General features: G+C 36.1%; 1 protein-coding gene across 4 annotated transcripts in view; it reads left to right on the forward strand.

Annotated features, from left to right (window-relative positions):
* NELL2 (neural EGFL like 2) overlaps positions 1-17,358 on the forward strand; it is a 400,596-nt gene that overhangs the window by 99,863 nt on the left and 283,375 nt on the right. For all 4 annotated transcript variants that reach the window (XM_004006428.5, XM_042246832.1, XM_015094719.4 and 1 more), the window contains one exon: positions 1,468-1,570. In XM_004006428.5, coding sequence (XP_004006477.2) covers positions 1,468-1,570 — 103 coding nt within the window. The remainder of the gene's footprint in view (positions 1-1,467; positions 1,571-17,358) is intronic.

Below are 17,358 nucleotides of genomic sequence, written 5' to 3' on the forward strand. Positions count from 1 at the left end.
TATTGTCCACATGTGAAGTTAATGATTTAAATTGGGTCAGTAAAAGGATTCCCAGAGGATTCTATCCTGTTATCCTTAACTTTTCCAGGGATTTTCCCCTCTTGTTTTTATTAACGCATTTTGATAAAACTAAATAAAATGCAACAGGAAATACTGTGACCAGATTTGGCTGTATAAATAAATAACGGAGTCTAAATAAGCTTTAAAAATTTACTAATACAGTGGAATGTAAACTATAGAGTTTAAATAAACATAATTTCTCTAATTGTTCACTAATTAGGTAGAATGGTTAGAAAGTTTAGTCGCTCAGTCATGTCCAACTGTTTGCAACACCATGGACTGTAGCCTACCAGGCTCCTCCATCCATGGGATTTTCCAGGCAAGAGTACTGGAGTGCATTGCCATTTCCTTCTCCAGAGGATCTTCCTGACCCAGCGATCGAAGCCGGGTCTCCCACGTTGTAGGCAGACGCTTTACCGCCTGCCACCAGGGAAGTCCTAAGGTAGAAGGTAGAATGGTTAGTGTATTATTATTTCAAACATATAAGTTCATTTTCAAAGAAAAGTTTAAAATGAGTTTGGTTTTGAACTTTTAAACTCCACTTGAATTATTTGTGAAAACTGGTTGGCTATAAAGAAGTCAGGAGTCTAAAACATTTTTCCCAAGTTCATCTAGTTTACTCAAACATGGAACATCATGATGTTAAGATGGTCAAAGTTAGTGGTGAAATAACAGTTCATATGCATAGCATGTGCAGGCTTTGTCTGATTTCTATTTAGAAACATATTTCTACCAAAATTACATTTCACAACTATAGTAAAACCTTTGCAACTTGTTAAATGGGTGCCCCAAGTCAAATTGAGTAAGATACAAGATGTAGTGTGGTGAAGTCATAGTTTTTTGAAAAGACTAGAAAAGCAACTAAACTACCTGGGAGTTCTGGGTGACCTTCAGGAATCAAATTCGCTGAGGTACCCTTTAGGTTGGTACCTCTTATGATGATTGTCAGCGTCCATTCATGGTGGTGGTCTGTTTGAGCTGAAATATCTCTAGGAAGATTTTTGCATCCTGAAACTGGGTCTCCAGCATGGCAGCTGCTATTCCAGAAATATTGTTTGTTGATGCTCATTTTGTGAGTCATCAGCCTGCTGTTTCCCTGCCAGTGGTGCCTTTCCTTCCACCCCTGTCCTCACTCACTTCACAATAGGAGGTGAGACCTCTAGCTTAGTTGCTGAGCAGAAGATGGGGTCAACCACCACCTGTGTTATGACCCAACTTGTGTTACTGTGGGTCTCTGTATATGGATTTTACTGTAATTTTACTGTAAAATTATGGTTTTACCAAAGAGAATAGTAATATTTATGACATTTTACGTGAAGAATTTGATATTTAAGAAATAACTTAAAAATACTTGAAAACTACCAAACTGCAACTTGAAAATTCTTTAAAATACTGTTTTCTTCTCAGAATGGAACCATCCAGTGTGAAACTCTGATTTGCCCAAATCCTGACTGCCCCCTCAAGTCGGCTCTCGCATACGTGGATGGCAAGTGCTGTAAGGAATGCAAATGTGAGCATAACTTTTATGGTGAATACTTTCTTGGCAAAACTAAAGCTTTGTATTAATAAATATTCACCCATCATTGGTTTAATCTGGGTAAGCTAAATAGCTTTTAGAAATGATGAAAATAGGAAGAATCCCTTCTCTATTTTGGTTGGGCAGTTCTTTTCCACTTAAAAATGTTGTATTCTAGCAAGAAAAGTTTTCTTTGAGAAATCTATTCTGTTTAGTGACATTAGTAGCAAAGATATGTAATCAACTTAGTAGAAGGCATTTCTCTAAACAGTGCTTGATGCAAATGCCTCCCAACTAGGTTAAGAATAGTCCACACTCAGCCAAGATAACCAAGAAAATCCATGATACAAATGACCTTTACAAAACTCGCTGTATGTCCAAATCCCAGAAGTACACATTATTATAGAATAGTCCAGTGTGGACGGCCATGGTCTTAATCATAAAAAGATGCTCATGCCATTGAATGAAGAAGCTGTCTGACTTTCAGCATCTGTTGTATACAGTTCACTTCTGATGTCTGAAAATGCTCTTTGAATCCATAGCTATCATCAAATGGATTCTATACAATTTAGTTAATAAGAGAAAACATTGCATCTATATTATTTACACTTTAACAGTTGCCTCAAGTCCTTGTTAAAAGTAACATTTAAAACTTAGCCTTTTTAAAGATGCCAAGAAATAGTATCATATGAAACCTGGGTTGTCATAAAATTTGTAGAATATATAGGCATATGTAGAGTTAGTGTTAGTCAGTCAGTTGTGTCTGACTCTCTGTGACCCTATGGGCTGTAGCCTGCCAGACTCCTCTGTCCATGGAGTTCTCCAGCCAATAATACTGGAGTGGGTTGCCATTCCCTTCTCCATGGGATCTTCCCAACCCAGGGATCAAACCTGGGTCTCCTACATTGCAGGTGGATTCTTTACTGTCTGAGCCATCAGGGAAGCTCAGATGGAGACACAATCCCAAATTGAAGCTCACTTCGTAAGTGCCATCTAATGTTACACATGTGTGTACGCAGAAGATAGAAAGAGAGGAAGAGTAAGGAAGAGGGAAGAAGAGGGAGAGAAAAGTAGCAGCTACTTTTTCTAGGTTTTTTATGCTTACCTTGCTCTGCTGACATTGCCATACCTTACTCTTCCCTATGTAGGGTGCTCCTTCTGGTGAGAGTGACAAGTTATTAGAGAAGTCACTTTGTAGTTCACTGATTTAATTCCCCCAGGAGCTTATTTATATTTAATTTTGTTAGACTTTACTTTGAACCAATCCATTTCATGAGAGTGTATTAACCGAGTCACCTAGGGTATTAACCTAGTGTATGAACCAAGAAGGGTTATATATATGGCACTAGCTAATTTCCCTGGTGAGGGATAATCTGAGTTCTTCCTTGAAGTTGTATTAATAATGAAAAGCTTGTACCAACATTCTGTAGTTTTCTTTGTAAATGCTTGGAAGTAGAAAGAAGAAAGGTCCTCTATAGGACTTTATATTGCTATCATGGCAGTACCAGGAATCAGTTTTTGCTGTTCTTTCTTTTATCTTTTACACTGATACTTCTACATTTTTACCTATTTGTAGGTAAAATTTGTATAGGTAGATTTATATTAAGTGATATTGATTTTATTAGAAACAGACTGAATGAAATAATGAACCACCATGACAGATGAATTAGTCAGAAGTGGGAAATTTTAGTTCTGATTTTGCCATTTGTCTCTGTTACCAACAGTAAGCTGCCTATTAAATTAGACTATGCTTGAAATCTTCTCCAAAATAATGTAGTTAGTTAGACTTAATTAAATGGTAAAATATTTTTAAATTCATTAATGCAAAGTACTTCTGGCAGACTTTGGTGTTAATGATTGGAAATCAGTTGTATTTCCTACATAAAATAGTGAAAGCTGTAACTGAGTGACCAGTGAAAGGACCACAGCATCACTGGAATTTGAGTCTTTCATTTCATACTGCTGAAAAATAATGAGGATTAAGTGACTGTCTGTTTGGTTACATTCAGTGATACGAGTGCCATGGAATATAGAGAATTCGTGTCCCAATATCAAGCTGGCATACTATTTTTAGTAAATACCCATAGAGTTTTTTTCATAAGAGAAATAAGTATTTAGGTCATATGGTGAATATTAGAGATAATTTGGGATTGTGTCTCCATGTGCAGAAATTTTTTCATTTAGAAAATAGAAATATCTAACTTCCTATTGAGTAAATTTATACATGATATAATTTATCCTTAAAAAAAGTGTACAATCCAGTATATTTTAGTATGTCTATAAGGTTGTTCAACTATCACCACTACGTAATTCCAGAACATTTTCATTGTGTCAGGAAGACACAGTCTAACCAGCAAGAATCATTCTGTACTTCCCTCTTCTGCCACTCCCTGGCAACCACTAGTCTACTTTCTTTTCCTGTTTGGGGCATTTCATATGAATGGAATTAAGCAATATCCGCATGCGTAAGTTTAAAAACAGTCACTAAAACATTTCAGGAAATGTTCTCCTGAAAAGATTTGCAAAAAATATTTTATAAGGATAAATAATATTTAAAATAAATTTAATAATAATTAGCTGACTTGTTTACATAGCTCAAGTTGTCATATGTGCTAAAAGTAGGAGAAGCCAACGGTTATAGAGATCTACGATGTTCTGTGTGTATGTGTTTTACAGTTATGTATGAGGGGAACAGGATCGTTTTCCTATACTAATTTTCCCAGTAGAATCAGTGTTATAATTTATGAGAACTTAATTTCAGTGGAATACGAATTCTATGTGTTTTACTTTTTAAAACACAACCATAGCCTTCCTCTTCCACAGTGTACTCATTCAGCCTTTAAAACTCTTATGCTCAATAGCCTCTTTCAGTCCAGTTCAGTCGCTTAGGCATGTTTAACTCTTGTGACCCCATGAATCACAGCACGCCAGGCCTCCCTGTCCATCACCAACTCCCAGAGTTTACCCAAACTCATGTCCATCGAGCAGGGTGATGATATACAGCCTTGATGTACTCCTTTTCCTATTTGGAACCAGTCTGTTGTTCCATGTCCAGTTCTAACTGTTGCTTCCTGACCTGCATACAGGTGTCTCAAGAGGCAGGTCAGGTGGTCTGGTATTCTCATCTCTTTTAGAATTTTCCACAGTTTATTGTGATCCACACAGTCAAAGGCTTTGGCATAGTCAATGATAGCCTCTTTAATGACATAAAATTAACAAAATATATTCTGTAGTGAGAACAGTTTAAAGAGATGAATCATTTATTGTTTCTAAAGCCTTTGGAAAGTAAAACATGTAACCTAACACTGAATGTCAGTCTGCCAAGACTGAAAAGAGCACCACCAGTACATGTGGCCAGTCACTTTTGGTCTTCTTTATATAATGCTTTCAGCCTTGCTTCACCAAAGTTGTTTGTGCAACACTGGGCCGCCCTGTTTTGTAGCATGCTCTGTATGTTTCCTCTATAACTTCAGCTCTAGCCCTTTATCCAAATATGAATACTGTTGAATAGTAGGAAGGTTTTATTTTGGGAGAGAAGTCAGAAAGAACCAAGCCTGTCATGGATCCTTATTTGAATCTACATAAGCAAAGTGTTGGAAGGAGGAGCTTAACTTTTATACCCCTACAACTGAGCTACCATGGTGGAGTTAGGATGAAATCCAAAGGCAGGACTGCACCAATGCCAAGCTTTAATGTATTAATAATTATCACTATAACAAAGTCACATGTCTTCCTCAGGTTGGAAGGCACGTACTTTGCTCCCCAGTTGATCTTTATAACAACTGTATAAACTAGGCATTGTCTCCATCTTCCTAATTAGAAGGATTACATAACTTGTCCAAGAACACACTTCTAGTTAGATGTTCCAGAGAAATTCTCTCTGAAAGTGCTGTGCTTTGCCAGCCTACTTCCTTCTTTAAAAGCATCTGCTCAAATTAATCTCAGTGATCTACCTTCATTAGTTGGTAACTAAGCTTACCATAAAAGGCCATTAGGGTCCTGGCTAAGTCTAGGTGAAGTTACAAAGTAAGCAGAGTTTGCCTTTGTCCATTTATCTTCTCCCATTTCAGCCGCCACCACCATATGGTTTATTCCAGTCACAGGCTCTCAACTAATCAATAGTAAGATTTACACAAATTCAAGGCAGCTCTAGAAAATGTAACTGTACATTTATACAGTAAATGTAACTATTTATATTGATAAATTTTTGGGTGACATTAAATCTGAAATACAATGAAGTCAAACTAATTAAAGTACATAAAATCTCAACCCATTTAAAAATTATCAGAAAATAATCCATTACAATTCTATGAAATAGAAAGCTACTAAAATCATTGAACTTAGAAAAAAATTTAAGCTATTCTGTGCATTCATTTTATTTTATTTCAGTGGATTGTATATTCAAGTTTGAACACAGAGTACTGCTTCACAGCAAGGTGGTTCATGAATACAGAGAGCCAGAACTAACGTTGTAATGTCTTTTGCAGAAGAGGCTATGTTTTAATAAAAAACAACTGGGAAGACAGATTTCCTCTCCATTTCTAGAAAGGCAACAAATAGAGGAAATGTGAATGTGACCATCAAAATTGGTTGGTGCTCGCTTGTAGCAATAGTTATTTTAATAGGTGTTTTCTCAGAGGACATATTTATATGAATAAATTATAATAATTATGTTGGTTGAATAAAATCAGAGTTTGAATACATAATCAGTTCAGCTCAGTCACTCAGTCGTGTCCAACTCTTTATGACCACATGGACTGCAGCACACCAGGCCTCCCTGTCCATCACCAACCCCCAGAACTTACTAAAACTCATGTCCATCGAGTCAGTGATGCCATCCAACCATCTCATCCTCTGTTGTCCCCCTCTCTTCCCAGCTTCAATCTTTTCCAGAATCAGGGTCTTTTCCAATGAGTCAGTTCTTCGCATCAGGTGGCCCAGGTATTGGAGCTTCCGCTTCAGCATCAGTCCTTCCATGAATATTCAGGACTGATTTCCTTTAGGATGGACTGATTGGATCTCCTTGCAGTCCAAGGCACTCTCAAGAGTCTTTTCCAACACCACAGTCAAAAGCATCAATTCTTCGGCTCTCAGCTTTCATTATAGTCCAACTCTCACATCCATACATGACTACTGGAAAAACCAAAGCTTTGACTATACCGACCTTTGTTGGTAAAGTATTATCTCTGCTTTTTAATATGCTGTCTACCTAGGTCATAGCTTTTCTTCCAAGAAGCAAGCGTCTTTTAATTGCATGGCTGCAGTCACCATCTGCAGTGATTTTGGAGCCCAAGAAAATAAAGTCTCTCACTGTTTCCATGGTTACCTCATCTATTTGCCATGAAGTGATGGGACAGGATGCCATGTTCTTAGTTTTTTGAATGTTGAGTTTGAAGCCAACTTTTTCACTCTCCTCTTTCACTTTCATCAAGAGACTCTTTAGTTCCTCTTCACTTTTTGCCATCTGGGTGGTGTCATCTGCATATTTGAGGCTATTGATATTTCTCCTGGCAATCTTGATTCCAACTTGTGCTTCATCTAACCTGGCATTTCACATGATGTACTCTGCATATAAGCTAAATAAGCAGGGTGCCAATATACAGCCTTGAGATACTCCTTTCCCAGTTTGGAACCAGTCTTTTTTTTCCTGTGTCCAGTTCTAATTGTTGCTTCTTGACCTGCATACAGATTTTCTCAGGAGGCAGGTCGGTGGTCTGGTGTTTCCATCTCTTGGAGAATTTTCCACAGTTTGTTGTGATCCAGACAGTGTTCTGTGTTGATTAGACATCATACAGTTTTACACTTAATACACTGTCAGCTTAGGTAAAATGGGCTTACCATTCCTATTGAGTGGTTAAGCATGTGGGCTATAGAGTTAGATTTTCTGGGTTTGCTGGCTCTACTGCTTATTAGATTATTAGCTGTGCAAGTCACTTTACCTCTCCCAGTCTCAGCTGCCTCATTCGTGATGTTATATCTAAGGGTTGATGTAAGGACTGAATGAATGGTAAAGTGTTTAGAACAATGTTAGCTATTATTCCTGTTTTTATGAAAAGAATCATTTATATTTTTATTTATATATATATTTCACAATTTACTCCTTTTTTTCTTTTTTTTTTTTTTTATTCAATCTAGTGAAACTATCTCATTTGGCCATAGATCTTAAAATTGCACAGGTCCTAGAGATCTTCAGAACAGCAGTTTGCTTTTGTTGAGGTAAATAGGGACAATGTGAAACACAAACAGTGAAGCTAGGGAAGTTAAATGACTTTTCTGAGATCAGTTATTTCATAAATCAAGGTTATTTTTTCCCCTCAAATTCTGTTCTAACACACAGTGCTACTATCTTCAGGACCATTTCTCCCTCAGTATTTTGGGTGGGTCTTGATCAGGGTTGACACTTGAAACCAATGCATTATGCATTTTTTTGTGTTTGGCTTTTATTTAAACTCACATTTGCAAGATTCATCCATATTTTTTTGCATATAGATGTTGATTTTTCATTTTTTTTTTGCTGTGTGTGTCCCCTTTGTGTTTATATATCACAGTCCAATATGTTATTGAAGAGTGAGTCAGGTGGTTTCCCAGTTTTTAACTGTATAAATGTCCTTCTGTAAATGTGATGTACATGTTTTTGGTGTCATGCGTGCCTGATGTATATTTACCTTAGAGTTGTTTGGGCACACAGTACAGCTGTTTTATTCTACAACAAAACTGTTTAACCCTTCGGCAAAATTGTTTTGCCAAACAGTTTCCCAAAGTGACCTTTCCAGTTTGCCCTTCCATTAACAAGGTATAAACATCCCATTTGCTCCACAATCTCACCCACACTTGACATTCTTGGTCTTTTTAATTTTAAGCATTATGATATATTGATACATCATGTTGTACTGTACTTCAAATTTGCATTTCCCTGACAACTAGTGAAGATGAGCAATTTTTCATATATTTGTGGACCAATTTCCTTAATTTTAAGTAATAGAAAATAAGAGTAGATTTTTAAATACAAATAAGTACAAACATTTCCCCGAAGATCATTTTTCTTTTTCTTTTTTTGGCAGGAGATGTTAGCTTCTGTGGTTTGATTCTTTTATTTTCACATTAGTATGCAAATATGGATGATCTAGCTCTCTCACTTAAAATGAGTAGGAAAGTAGGGATTAAATGACTATCACTCAAGTAATTTGTGTTTTTTTTTTTAAAGTAATAACAGGAATGAAATTGACTCAGAGAGTTTCAAACATGTGAATATAAAGAGGAGAAAAAAGAAAAAAGCAATGGTATATAATTCACCAAGAATCTCTTTGTTCTTAAAAAAAAAGAAATGCATAATTTATATAGGTGACATTAAAAAAGAAAATAATTTTGAGCAACATAACCAATAAGCTTAGCTGTCTCTAAAGTAATTCTGGAAGCATGGGAAATATGCCATATGCATTGGAGGGTCTCATGCATGAACAGAATTATAAATTAGTTGGCTTTATATTTCTCCACAAGGGGCTGTGTGACCAGAATGCTAATGCTGACTTTGGGGTTCTATGCAATAATGAAAAAGGTAGAAATAGCAATCAAGAGGAAGATGTGTTGTTTTACATATCACGCGCAATATTTTTGGAAAGTTTCCTGAATGTCTGTAGTTATTAAGGAATAGTATGTCAGCAAACAGTTGAAGGAGCTGAGTGCTAATGGTATTGCTATAAATCATGTGCATGGCCTTGGTTTGAATTGTCTTTTCTCATCAAAATTACCTTAATTTAGTATTAAAATAATATTGAATAAATCATAGAATTAATACCCTTTCTTAATTATATAGGTATGTGTGAAAAATGGGCAAAAAATAGTTCACTTGTATAATACTTAGTTAAGGTCATTGAGCTTGTGATAGGGAATATTTTCACTAAAGACAAATAGCTAAGTTTTATTAAAGAGAAATCTCATCTCTGTTTAATAAAGATAATCCTGTAGGCTTCCTGAACACCATCATTAATTTTGTGCTGATATTTTTTTCATAAACTCTTCAAACAGGCATTTGGCATCCTGCTATCTTTTAGACATTTTAAAAACTGAGAAATGTCACATCAGTGGAAAAAATACTGAACTGGCAATATATTAGTAAGCAAGAATAATTAACAATATAGCCTTCAGATTAATGACTTATGAGATACCACATGATACATTTTAATGATCTTGAAAAAAAATAAAAAATCTATTGTTAAGTAGTCAGCCAGCGGAGCTGACATGCCAGGGAAATACAGGGCAGAATTACAGGATGATGGCAATGTCATAGCAACTTGCTGGTGTGTTCTCTACTTCACAGTCCTGAGATGTGTGACTCATTCTCTCTTCCTAATCCTACTACAACACTTTTAATGTCTTAACTAAAATAATAATTCATACATTAATATTCAATCCATCTAAAAAGATATAACATAAAAAGTAAAAATCCACCTTTTCCCCCCACTGCTGAGCTTCTAGTCCTTGTGTGTCCATCCAGAGGATTTTCAATGAGTCCACTCACATACGCATGTGTAGGCTTTTCATGTACAGTAAATGATGTCACACATCTTCCTGTACTTTGATCTTGGAGATGTTTCCTTATCAACAAATGTTTAAAAATGGCTGCATGGTACTCCACTGTATAATTCATCACAATGTTATTTCTTCCCCCTCAAAGGACATCTTGATTGTCTCCAATCTGTTTTTGCTGTTTTTCTTATGAAAATCAATATTGTGGGATGTCACACATGTACAGTCTTGGGGTGCTTTTTTGCCCTTTTATCTATATGGTAAATTGCTGAGTGTGGCATTGCTGGGTAAGAGACTGTGGCACTTTTGAATATTGCCAGCTCTTGTGCTACAATTATTCTCTTGCTCTAAATTACACAAAGCTAGTGCAGCCTGATCTTCCCTTCTAGTAAGGAGCACTTGGTGGCAGCGCTGAGGGAAACCTGAAAACACCACTTTTCTCTCAGTGTCATGAGTTCTTTAAAAAGAGCATCAGGGACATTTTTCTTTTTCCCAAGCAACCTTGACAAGGTAATATCAATTCATGGGAGATTCCTCCTTGAAAGATAGTCTATAAAAGCCTGAACTTTATTGTTTTACCACAAACAACATTGTCTGGTGAGCTGATAAAATTAATTCCCATTCTACATCTTTGGTAAATTCTGTAGATAGCATAAGGATATATTGAATTTATTTATTTTTCCTGAAATGAAAGTGGTCTTCCAGAAGACATCACATGGGTACAGCCCTCTGATTTTGAGGCATTATGCTGTGCCTGTTTCATCATGTTTTATTTTAAAATAATGGAGAATACTCAGCCTCTAGTTCTTCACTCTGAATTGTAATTTCTCTTCATTATTAAGGTTCTTGAATAAATGTATTTTGTGGGTTTTATTATTTTTCATGCCCCATTACATTTTCTCAAAAGAATGTCTCTGCCCATCTAATGACATTGCTTAAATGGCCTAAAACTCTTCAGAAGAAAGCTTTATGCAAATTTGTCTGTAATAATAATTAAATCAAACTGTCTAGCACAGCTCTAAGAGAATAAAAATGGGACTCTTTAGGTGATTGGAAAGCTCGTCCTTCTTAGTAGTATAAGGCTTTGAAACAAGTGAGAGGATTTCAGATTTATACGAAAGCAAAAGATCCATAATCTGGATATCATTCATATGAGACACAATTTAAGAGAGAAGACAAAACACTTATCTTAGGCAGAAAATGCAGCTTCTTATCTGCTGCATTGGAAGGTAATTGTTTTAAAAATGAGCTTATTTTCTTCTGAGAAGAGATCAAACAAAACAGCATTTTGAAATCAGAATAGGGAAAAATAAGGTATATGCAATTTAAAGCATTTTACCAGTTGATTTAAGCAGTTAGGTTGAACGTAGTAAGTCAGGAATACCAGCTGCATAATAGAGGTAAGTGGACATCAGAGTGCCCATTGGAGAACAAAGCCACAATTCCCACCCACCCCAAGAGGAAGGACAAAGCAGCAACTCAGCCACCTTAGCCTCTCCAGTGGATGCGTTGAATACTGTGTGTGGCCTGTGCTCCCTGGCACATATTTACAGACTGTGTAAAATTAGTATCTACTAAAAATTAGATTTAGAGAACACAATGATATTAGAGTTCAGTGTGAGGAAGGGTCAGCAAGGAATGCTCTTTTTCAGTCTAGAGACGCTTGTGATAAAGTACAATTCAGGCACATTTCTTTTTGTACAAATGCTGGCCCTTTAATTCAAAACTATTTCACTATTAAAAATACATATGAAATCATATGAAATTGCTTTAAAAGCTGTTAGTGGAGTTGGTGGTGGTAAGAATAGACCTGCATTCAACTCAGGAAATTATAAACTTGTAAAATATCTCTTTGGAATGGTTGCTATAATCCCATGGCCTGCTACTAGAATATTCTATCCACATTATATTCTAGAACCTTTGCCTAGATTTTGCTTCTAAATCGCAACAGCTGCTATTTACACTCTCTTCACTGCAGTTGCTGGAATATTGCCTCTATTGAGGAACTGGATATATGGTCTCCGGAGTTGGAGCAACACCAGGTTTTCAGGATTTGATGTTCAGATCTTGGCCTTATTGTTTGTTTTATAATTTAGTTACATTGTTGGTATAAAAACATTTCTGGGCTGGCTGACTTCAGTGTGGCCCTCAATTATAAATATTATTTCAAATTGTAAAGGCAACTCACAAACACTTATGCAACAAACTCAGCAACTTAGGAAAGAGAATTTTATGTCTCCACAGCATAACAGATCATATACAGATATAATATTTATGATTTTAACTATTGTCAAGTGACCCCAATGATCCGTGGTACATACATTCGTAATTTTGCTGAGATCTGAATTTAATTCATCAAGCTGTGAGAGCAATATGCAGGAACACATCACTTAGCTCAGTGCTTCTCAAATTTTAATGGGAATATGAATCACCTAGGGATCTTGTTAAAATGAAAATTATGATTCAGTTGTTCTGGAGTGCAGCCTGAGAGTTTGCATTTTCAGCCAGTTCGTGGGTGATGCTGTTTTGGGGAACACACTTTGATTAGCAAAGATTTAGTTATTGGTTGTGCTTTCCTGGTTGTTTAGACTCTCAGTGGAGCTTCATTTTTCTGTCTTGGAAAACAAGTATGTAGTAAGGTCTGTGAACATATGTTTTAAGATTTATTTTTTAAGCTGACATTTATTATTTTCTGAGTAAGAAAATTTAACATAAATCATCCTGTTGTCTCTCATAATGCTTTCCCATTTACAGATGAGGAAAGGAAAGGTCAGAGAGGTTACTTTACTTGCTCAAAATAATATAGCCAGTAAAGTGGCAGCACTGCAGTTCAGCACATGCAGTGTTTCTCCTACGCTGCCTCATGCAATGTGCAACATATTTCATTAATGGAAGTAGAAAATCAGTATGGATAGAAAAGTAAGAAAAACTTAGGATGTTCCAGAGACAGCAATTATGTGTTAAAATGATATGTAAATACTTAGGAGATACAATATAACACTTATTTCTGTATGCAGTAAAAATGAGAGAAAGATCAAATGCCAATTATCCATTATTCATTACTAAAATGAAGTGTCTTGTCTGTTTATAGGAAGCAGAACTTTTCATTGCTTTGTAGTATCTTCTATGTGGGACAGAAACTATTGATCCTGGTAGTTCAGGAAGAGATATCTTAAAAGCAGATGTCTTCTGGTTGGGATTTTTATTTGATTTTGGGAAAGAACAGGAAAAGTACTTTGAATTAGAACTTATAAGTGTTTACAAAAAGATCCAGATGTACCTGGATTCTTGACTGGAATTTTTGAAAATCTGTGATCATGGAGAATTCTTTATCCTTAGTCCCTCCATTTTTTTTTCTTCTTTTTGAAGTTTTCTTTGCATTTTTTAAATTAAATGAGGTCCTTCCTAAATATTTTGGTGGAATAATCCACATCAGTGTGATTTCCTAGGCCTTTAGTAACTTTCTGAGTCTTATAAGTTATCTAGCTTTAGTTTTGTCAGCTCGTTGTGCTAAAGTGAATTGTGCTTTCTTAACTGTTTTCGTTGAGCTTGCAACTATTCGTGCCCCCCACCCCCTCACACACACACTGAAGTCTTTGGTCTTTTTATTCTAGGTCTTGTAAGAACAAGATTAATAAAAGCAACCTAGTATTAGAAAACTTGGGAACAAAACTTTCCGTCAGCTTGAATTCCCTTTTCTCTTTTGCAGAAATTCCCTGATTAATCCATGCCTTAGAATTGTGCTCTATGTCACTTAATTCCTGGGGTTATTTCAAAGATGGTGGTCCAAAGGAGCTAGTGAGTCTGCACAAACATACTTCATGGTGTAAAACCGAGTGTGTGCAGATGGGCTTGCATATTCTCTCAGCTTTTATTCAACCTATTCAGGTCTTTTTGACCAGTTTTAGGTCCTCATAGTTTATGGTAGTATCATTTGTAAGAAGACATGAAAGAGGAACTTTTTTCCTCCCTCGAATTGTTATTGTTAGATTTGGGAAGCTAATTCTTTATTATGTTTGGAGGAAGAGAATAAAAGAGCAGTGGTTAACACATTCTTTTCACACTGTTTAGTGGGTAAGTGTCATGTCCTTAAACCGATAAAGATTTGCGCTTTTCTGATCACAAATGAGTTTATCTCACAGCAAGCAGTGTTAAGAATTTCTCATTTGTGTTTATGCCTATAGTCTACCTCCAGCGTTTCTCAGGCCCTGAATCTCAGAAAGGTCACTTTGATTTGTTGGTTGGGAAGGAGGGAGGGGGTAGTCTAGTATAGAACAAAATGAACATTGTACTTGCTCACTGATTTATTTCATCTATTAATGTCCCTTCGGACCAGGATTTTGAAATGCTGTAGGGTTTGGAGCGGGAGGAGACAGTCAGCTGAATGTGGCATGGAAGTGGATTAACTCTCCTGGCTGAGTTTACCATATGCCCAAGAATGAGTTTAGGAGCTAGAGAGCTTGGAATAATCCTAGAAATAGTAGTATGGGGATGGTTGCTCTATGCATATGGAAATTGTGTGAAATAAAGGTGAAATTATATGTCTTGCTGCTGTATCTCTTTCTTTCTAATTTTCATTCCTTTGAAAAATAGTTATTAAGTACCGCCTACGAATTAGTTTCTGCTAGACACTGGAGAGAGAGTGATGAACAAAATAAGATTTGTCTCTGCCCTTGTGAACCTAATAATCAAATTGGGGAGACAGACATTAGTCATCTTATAATCAGGTATGCAGTGCAATGTTGCAGCAGTAAGATGTTGATAAAGCACCTGCAGTAAGTGAAATTCATCTAGCATGGAGATCAGAGAAGGCATCCTTTAGAAAATTATGTTGAATTGAGATCTGATAAATAAATAGCATTACACCAGTAAAGAGAAAAAGGAAGAAATGTTCAGGCTGAGAGAATTTAATGTGCAAAGCCTCTGTGTATGCAGATAGGATGTTGTGAAAGGAGGCTGACGTGGTTAGTGTGCAGACATGCAGCTGGAGAGGTAAGAGGGACTGGAATAAGGGGTTTCATTTCTTTCCCAAGGGCAGTGGAGTGCAAGTGACAGGTGATATTTTGCAGTTATCCAGAGAAGATATGATGGTAGCTTCATTAAGTAGAAGTGATATATGTTTATGTAGAGCCAATAGGATTTTCTGATGGCTTGATATGGGTGTGAGTTAAAAGAGAAGAGTCAGGATACCTAAAGTTTTTGGATTGAGAAAGTAGGAGGATGGAGTTGCTGTTGGCTAAGATGAGATGATTTCTAATTGAGTTGGATTTGGGATGGTGGCTAAAATCAAGACTTTAGATGTGATTTGACAGATGTATTAGCCATTTAAATGGAAATGTGGACAAGCAGTTATATTTGAGTCTGAAGTCTGGGACAGAAGTCAAAAATAGACTTAATAATCAATCTGAATAGTTGAAATTTTTCCTATGGTTGATGGTTGTTGACAATTTGTGTTTATTTTTTGAATTGATTTTTTAATCTAATTGCCCACTTTAAAATTCAATTCTTTGTATTTTTGTTTCATAACAGCTCTTTTTATAATAAAACTCATGTATGTTGCAAATATATTTTCATAATGTTACTTCTTCTATTTAGTGTTTTCCAGCGTGAAGAAAATTTAGAATTTTATGTAATTGAATCTTCTTGTCATGCTAAAAAGTCCTTTTCTTCTTTTTATTCATAAAAAATATTTACTTTATAATCTCCCAATGGCTCCTTCTCCTTCAGGTTTACACAATCTGGGATTTATTTTGTGAATCTGTGGTAATAATTCCAACTAACTTTCCCAAACAAGTTAAACAATAATTTCAGCATCATTTGTTAAATAATTATTTTGTTTACTGATTAACATTCCACTTTATATTATAAAAAGTGAAAAGGTTAGTCACTCAGTTGTGTCCAACTCTTTGATACCCCATGGACTGTAGCCCATCAGGCTCCTCTATCCATGGAATTCTCCAGGCAAGACTACTGGAGTGGGTAGCCATTCCCTTCTCCAGCAATCTTGCCAACCCAGGGATCGAACCTGGGTCTCCTGCACTAAAGATGGATTCTTTACTGTTTGAGCCACCAAGGAAGCCCATATTATATAAATATTTACATAGTTACATGTATTTAAGTTTGTTTCTAGAATTTCTCTTATTTTCTATTAATCTATCCCATGGTACTGATTCTACAGTATTTTAATTATTGTAGTATTCTAGCGTGAGTTTTTATCTGGAAAAGCCATCATTGTTCTTCCTAGAAACTTGGTTTATTTTCTATCATTCATGCTTCCAGATGACATTTGCATATCATGAGAATTACCTGTTCCTAAATGGTTTTCAAAACTCAGTCATATGTGTGTCTGATTCTGGTATCTTTTTTTTGGTGATAATCCTTTGATAGATACCACAGAAAATATTCTCTGGCTGTTTTTGTTTTTTGTATGTATTACTGAGAGCAGTTTCATGGTTTAAGATTTGCAAAATTTCAAAGCTGAAGTATTTTGGGGTGTTGACAAGTTCAAGGGTATGGCTATGGTGATAGTGTTTAACGGGTGAAGGAATGAAATTTGTATTCCAAGAGGCAAGGAAACTTAGTTTCTAGGTATTGAATAGATTTTCTAAAGACCTTTCAAAGTTTCCCAAGACATAGTGGAAAAATAGATTGTTTTTTAGGTTCTGATAACTCCGTCATAGGCAGATGACACTAATGAGGAGGTAGTGGTAGAAAGGGATGGAAAAAAAGGAAGATGGATTCATCCATAGGATGAATGTTTTGGAAGTAACACTTCCTTATTATTGCAGGCACACATGTGGTGTTGGAAAATGAAAAATCTAAACGACATGGTTCCATAAAAAGAAACATTATCCTTACTGAAAATCTAAGTTTCAATCAGAGGAGGGAAATGAAGGGAGCATTCTGTGAGGTGCTAGATTGTGAAGGATCTATACAGACAACGAAGCCCTGTGGATCAGCTGGGTTTTGCTTTGTAGCAAAACATCCCCAAACTCAGTTTCTTAAAGCAGTAGTTAGATAGGTTGGAAATCTAGATTGGGCACCTGGGTTTTTTGTTCTTTCTTAATTTGGTTAGTCTAGTCTTGGCCAGGCTTGCTCATGTATCTATAGTTAGCTGGTGGGTTAACTTGGTTTAGGATGGCCTCACATTTTGTGGCTGGGATAATGGGAGTCTCTTTGCGTGTCATCTTTTAACATAGCAGGTTCAGTTCAGTTCAGTCGCTCAGTCATGTCTGACTCTTTGCGACCCCATGAAT

Source organism: Ovis aries, chromosome 3 (genome assembly GCF_016772045.2).
Source record: "Ovis aries strain OAR_USU_Benz2616 breed Rambouillet chromosome 3, ARS-UI_Ramb_v3.0, whole genome shotgun sequence".
NCBI classification, from domain to species: domain Eukaryota; kingdom Metazoa; phylum Chordata; class Mammalia; order Artiodactyla; family Bovidae; genus Ovis; species Ovis aries.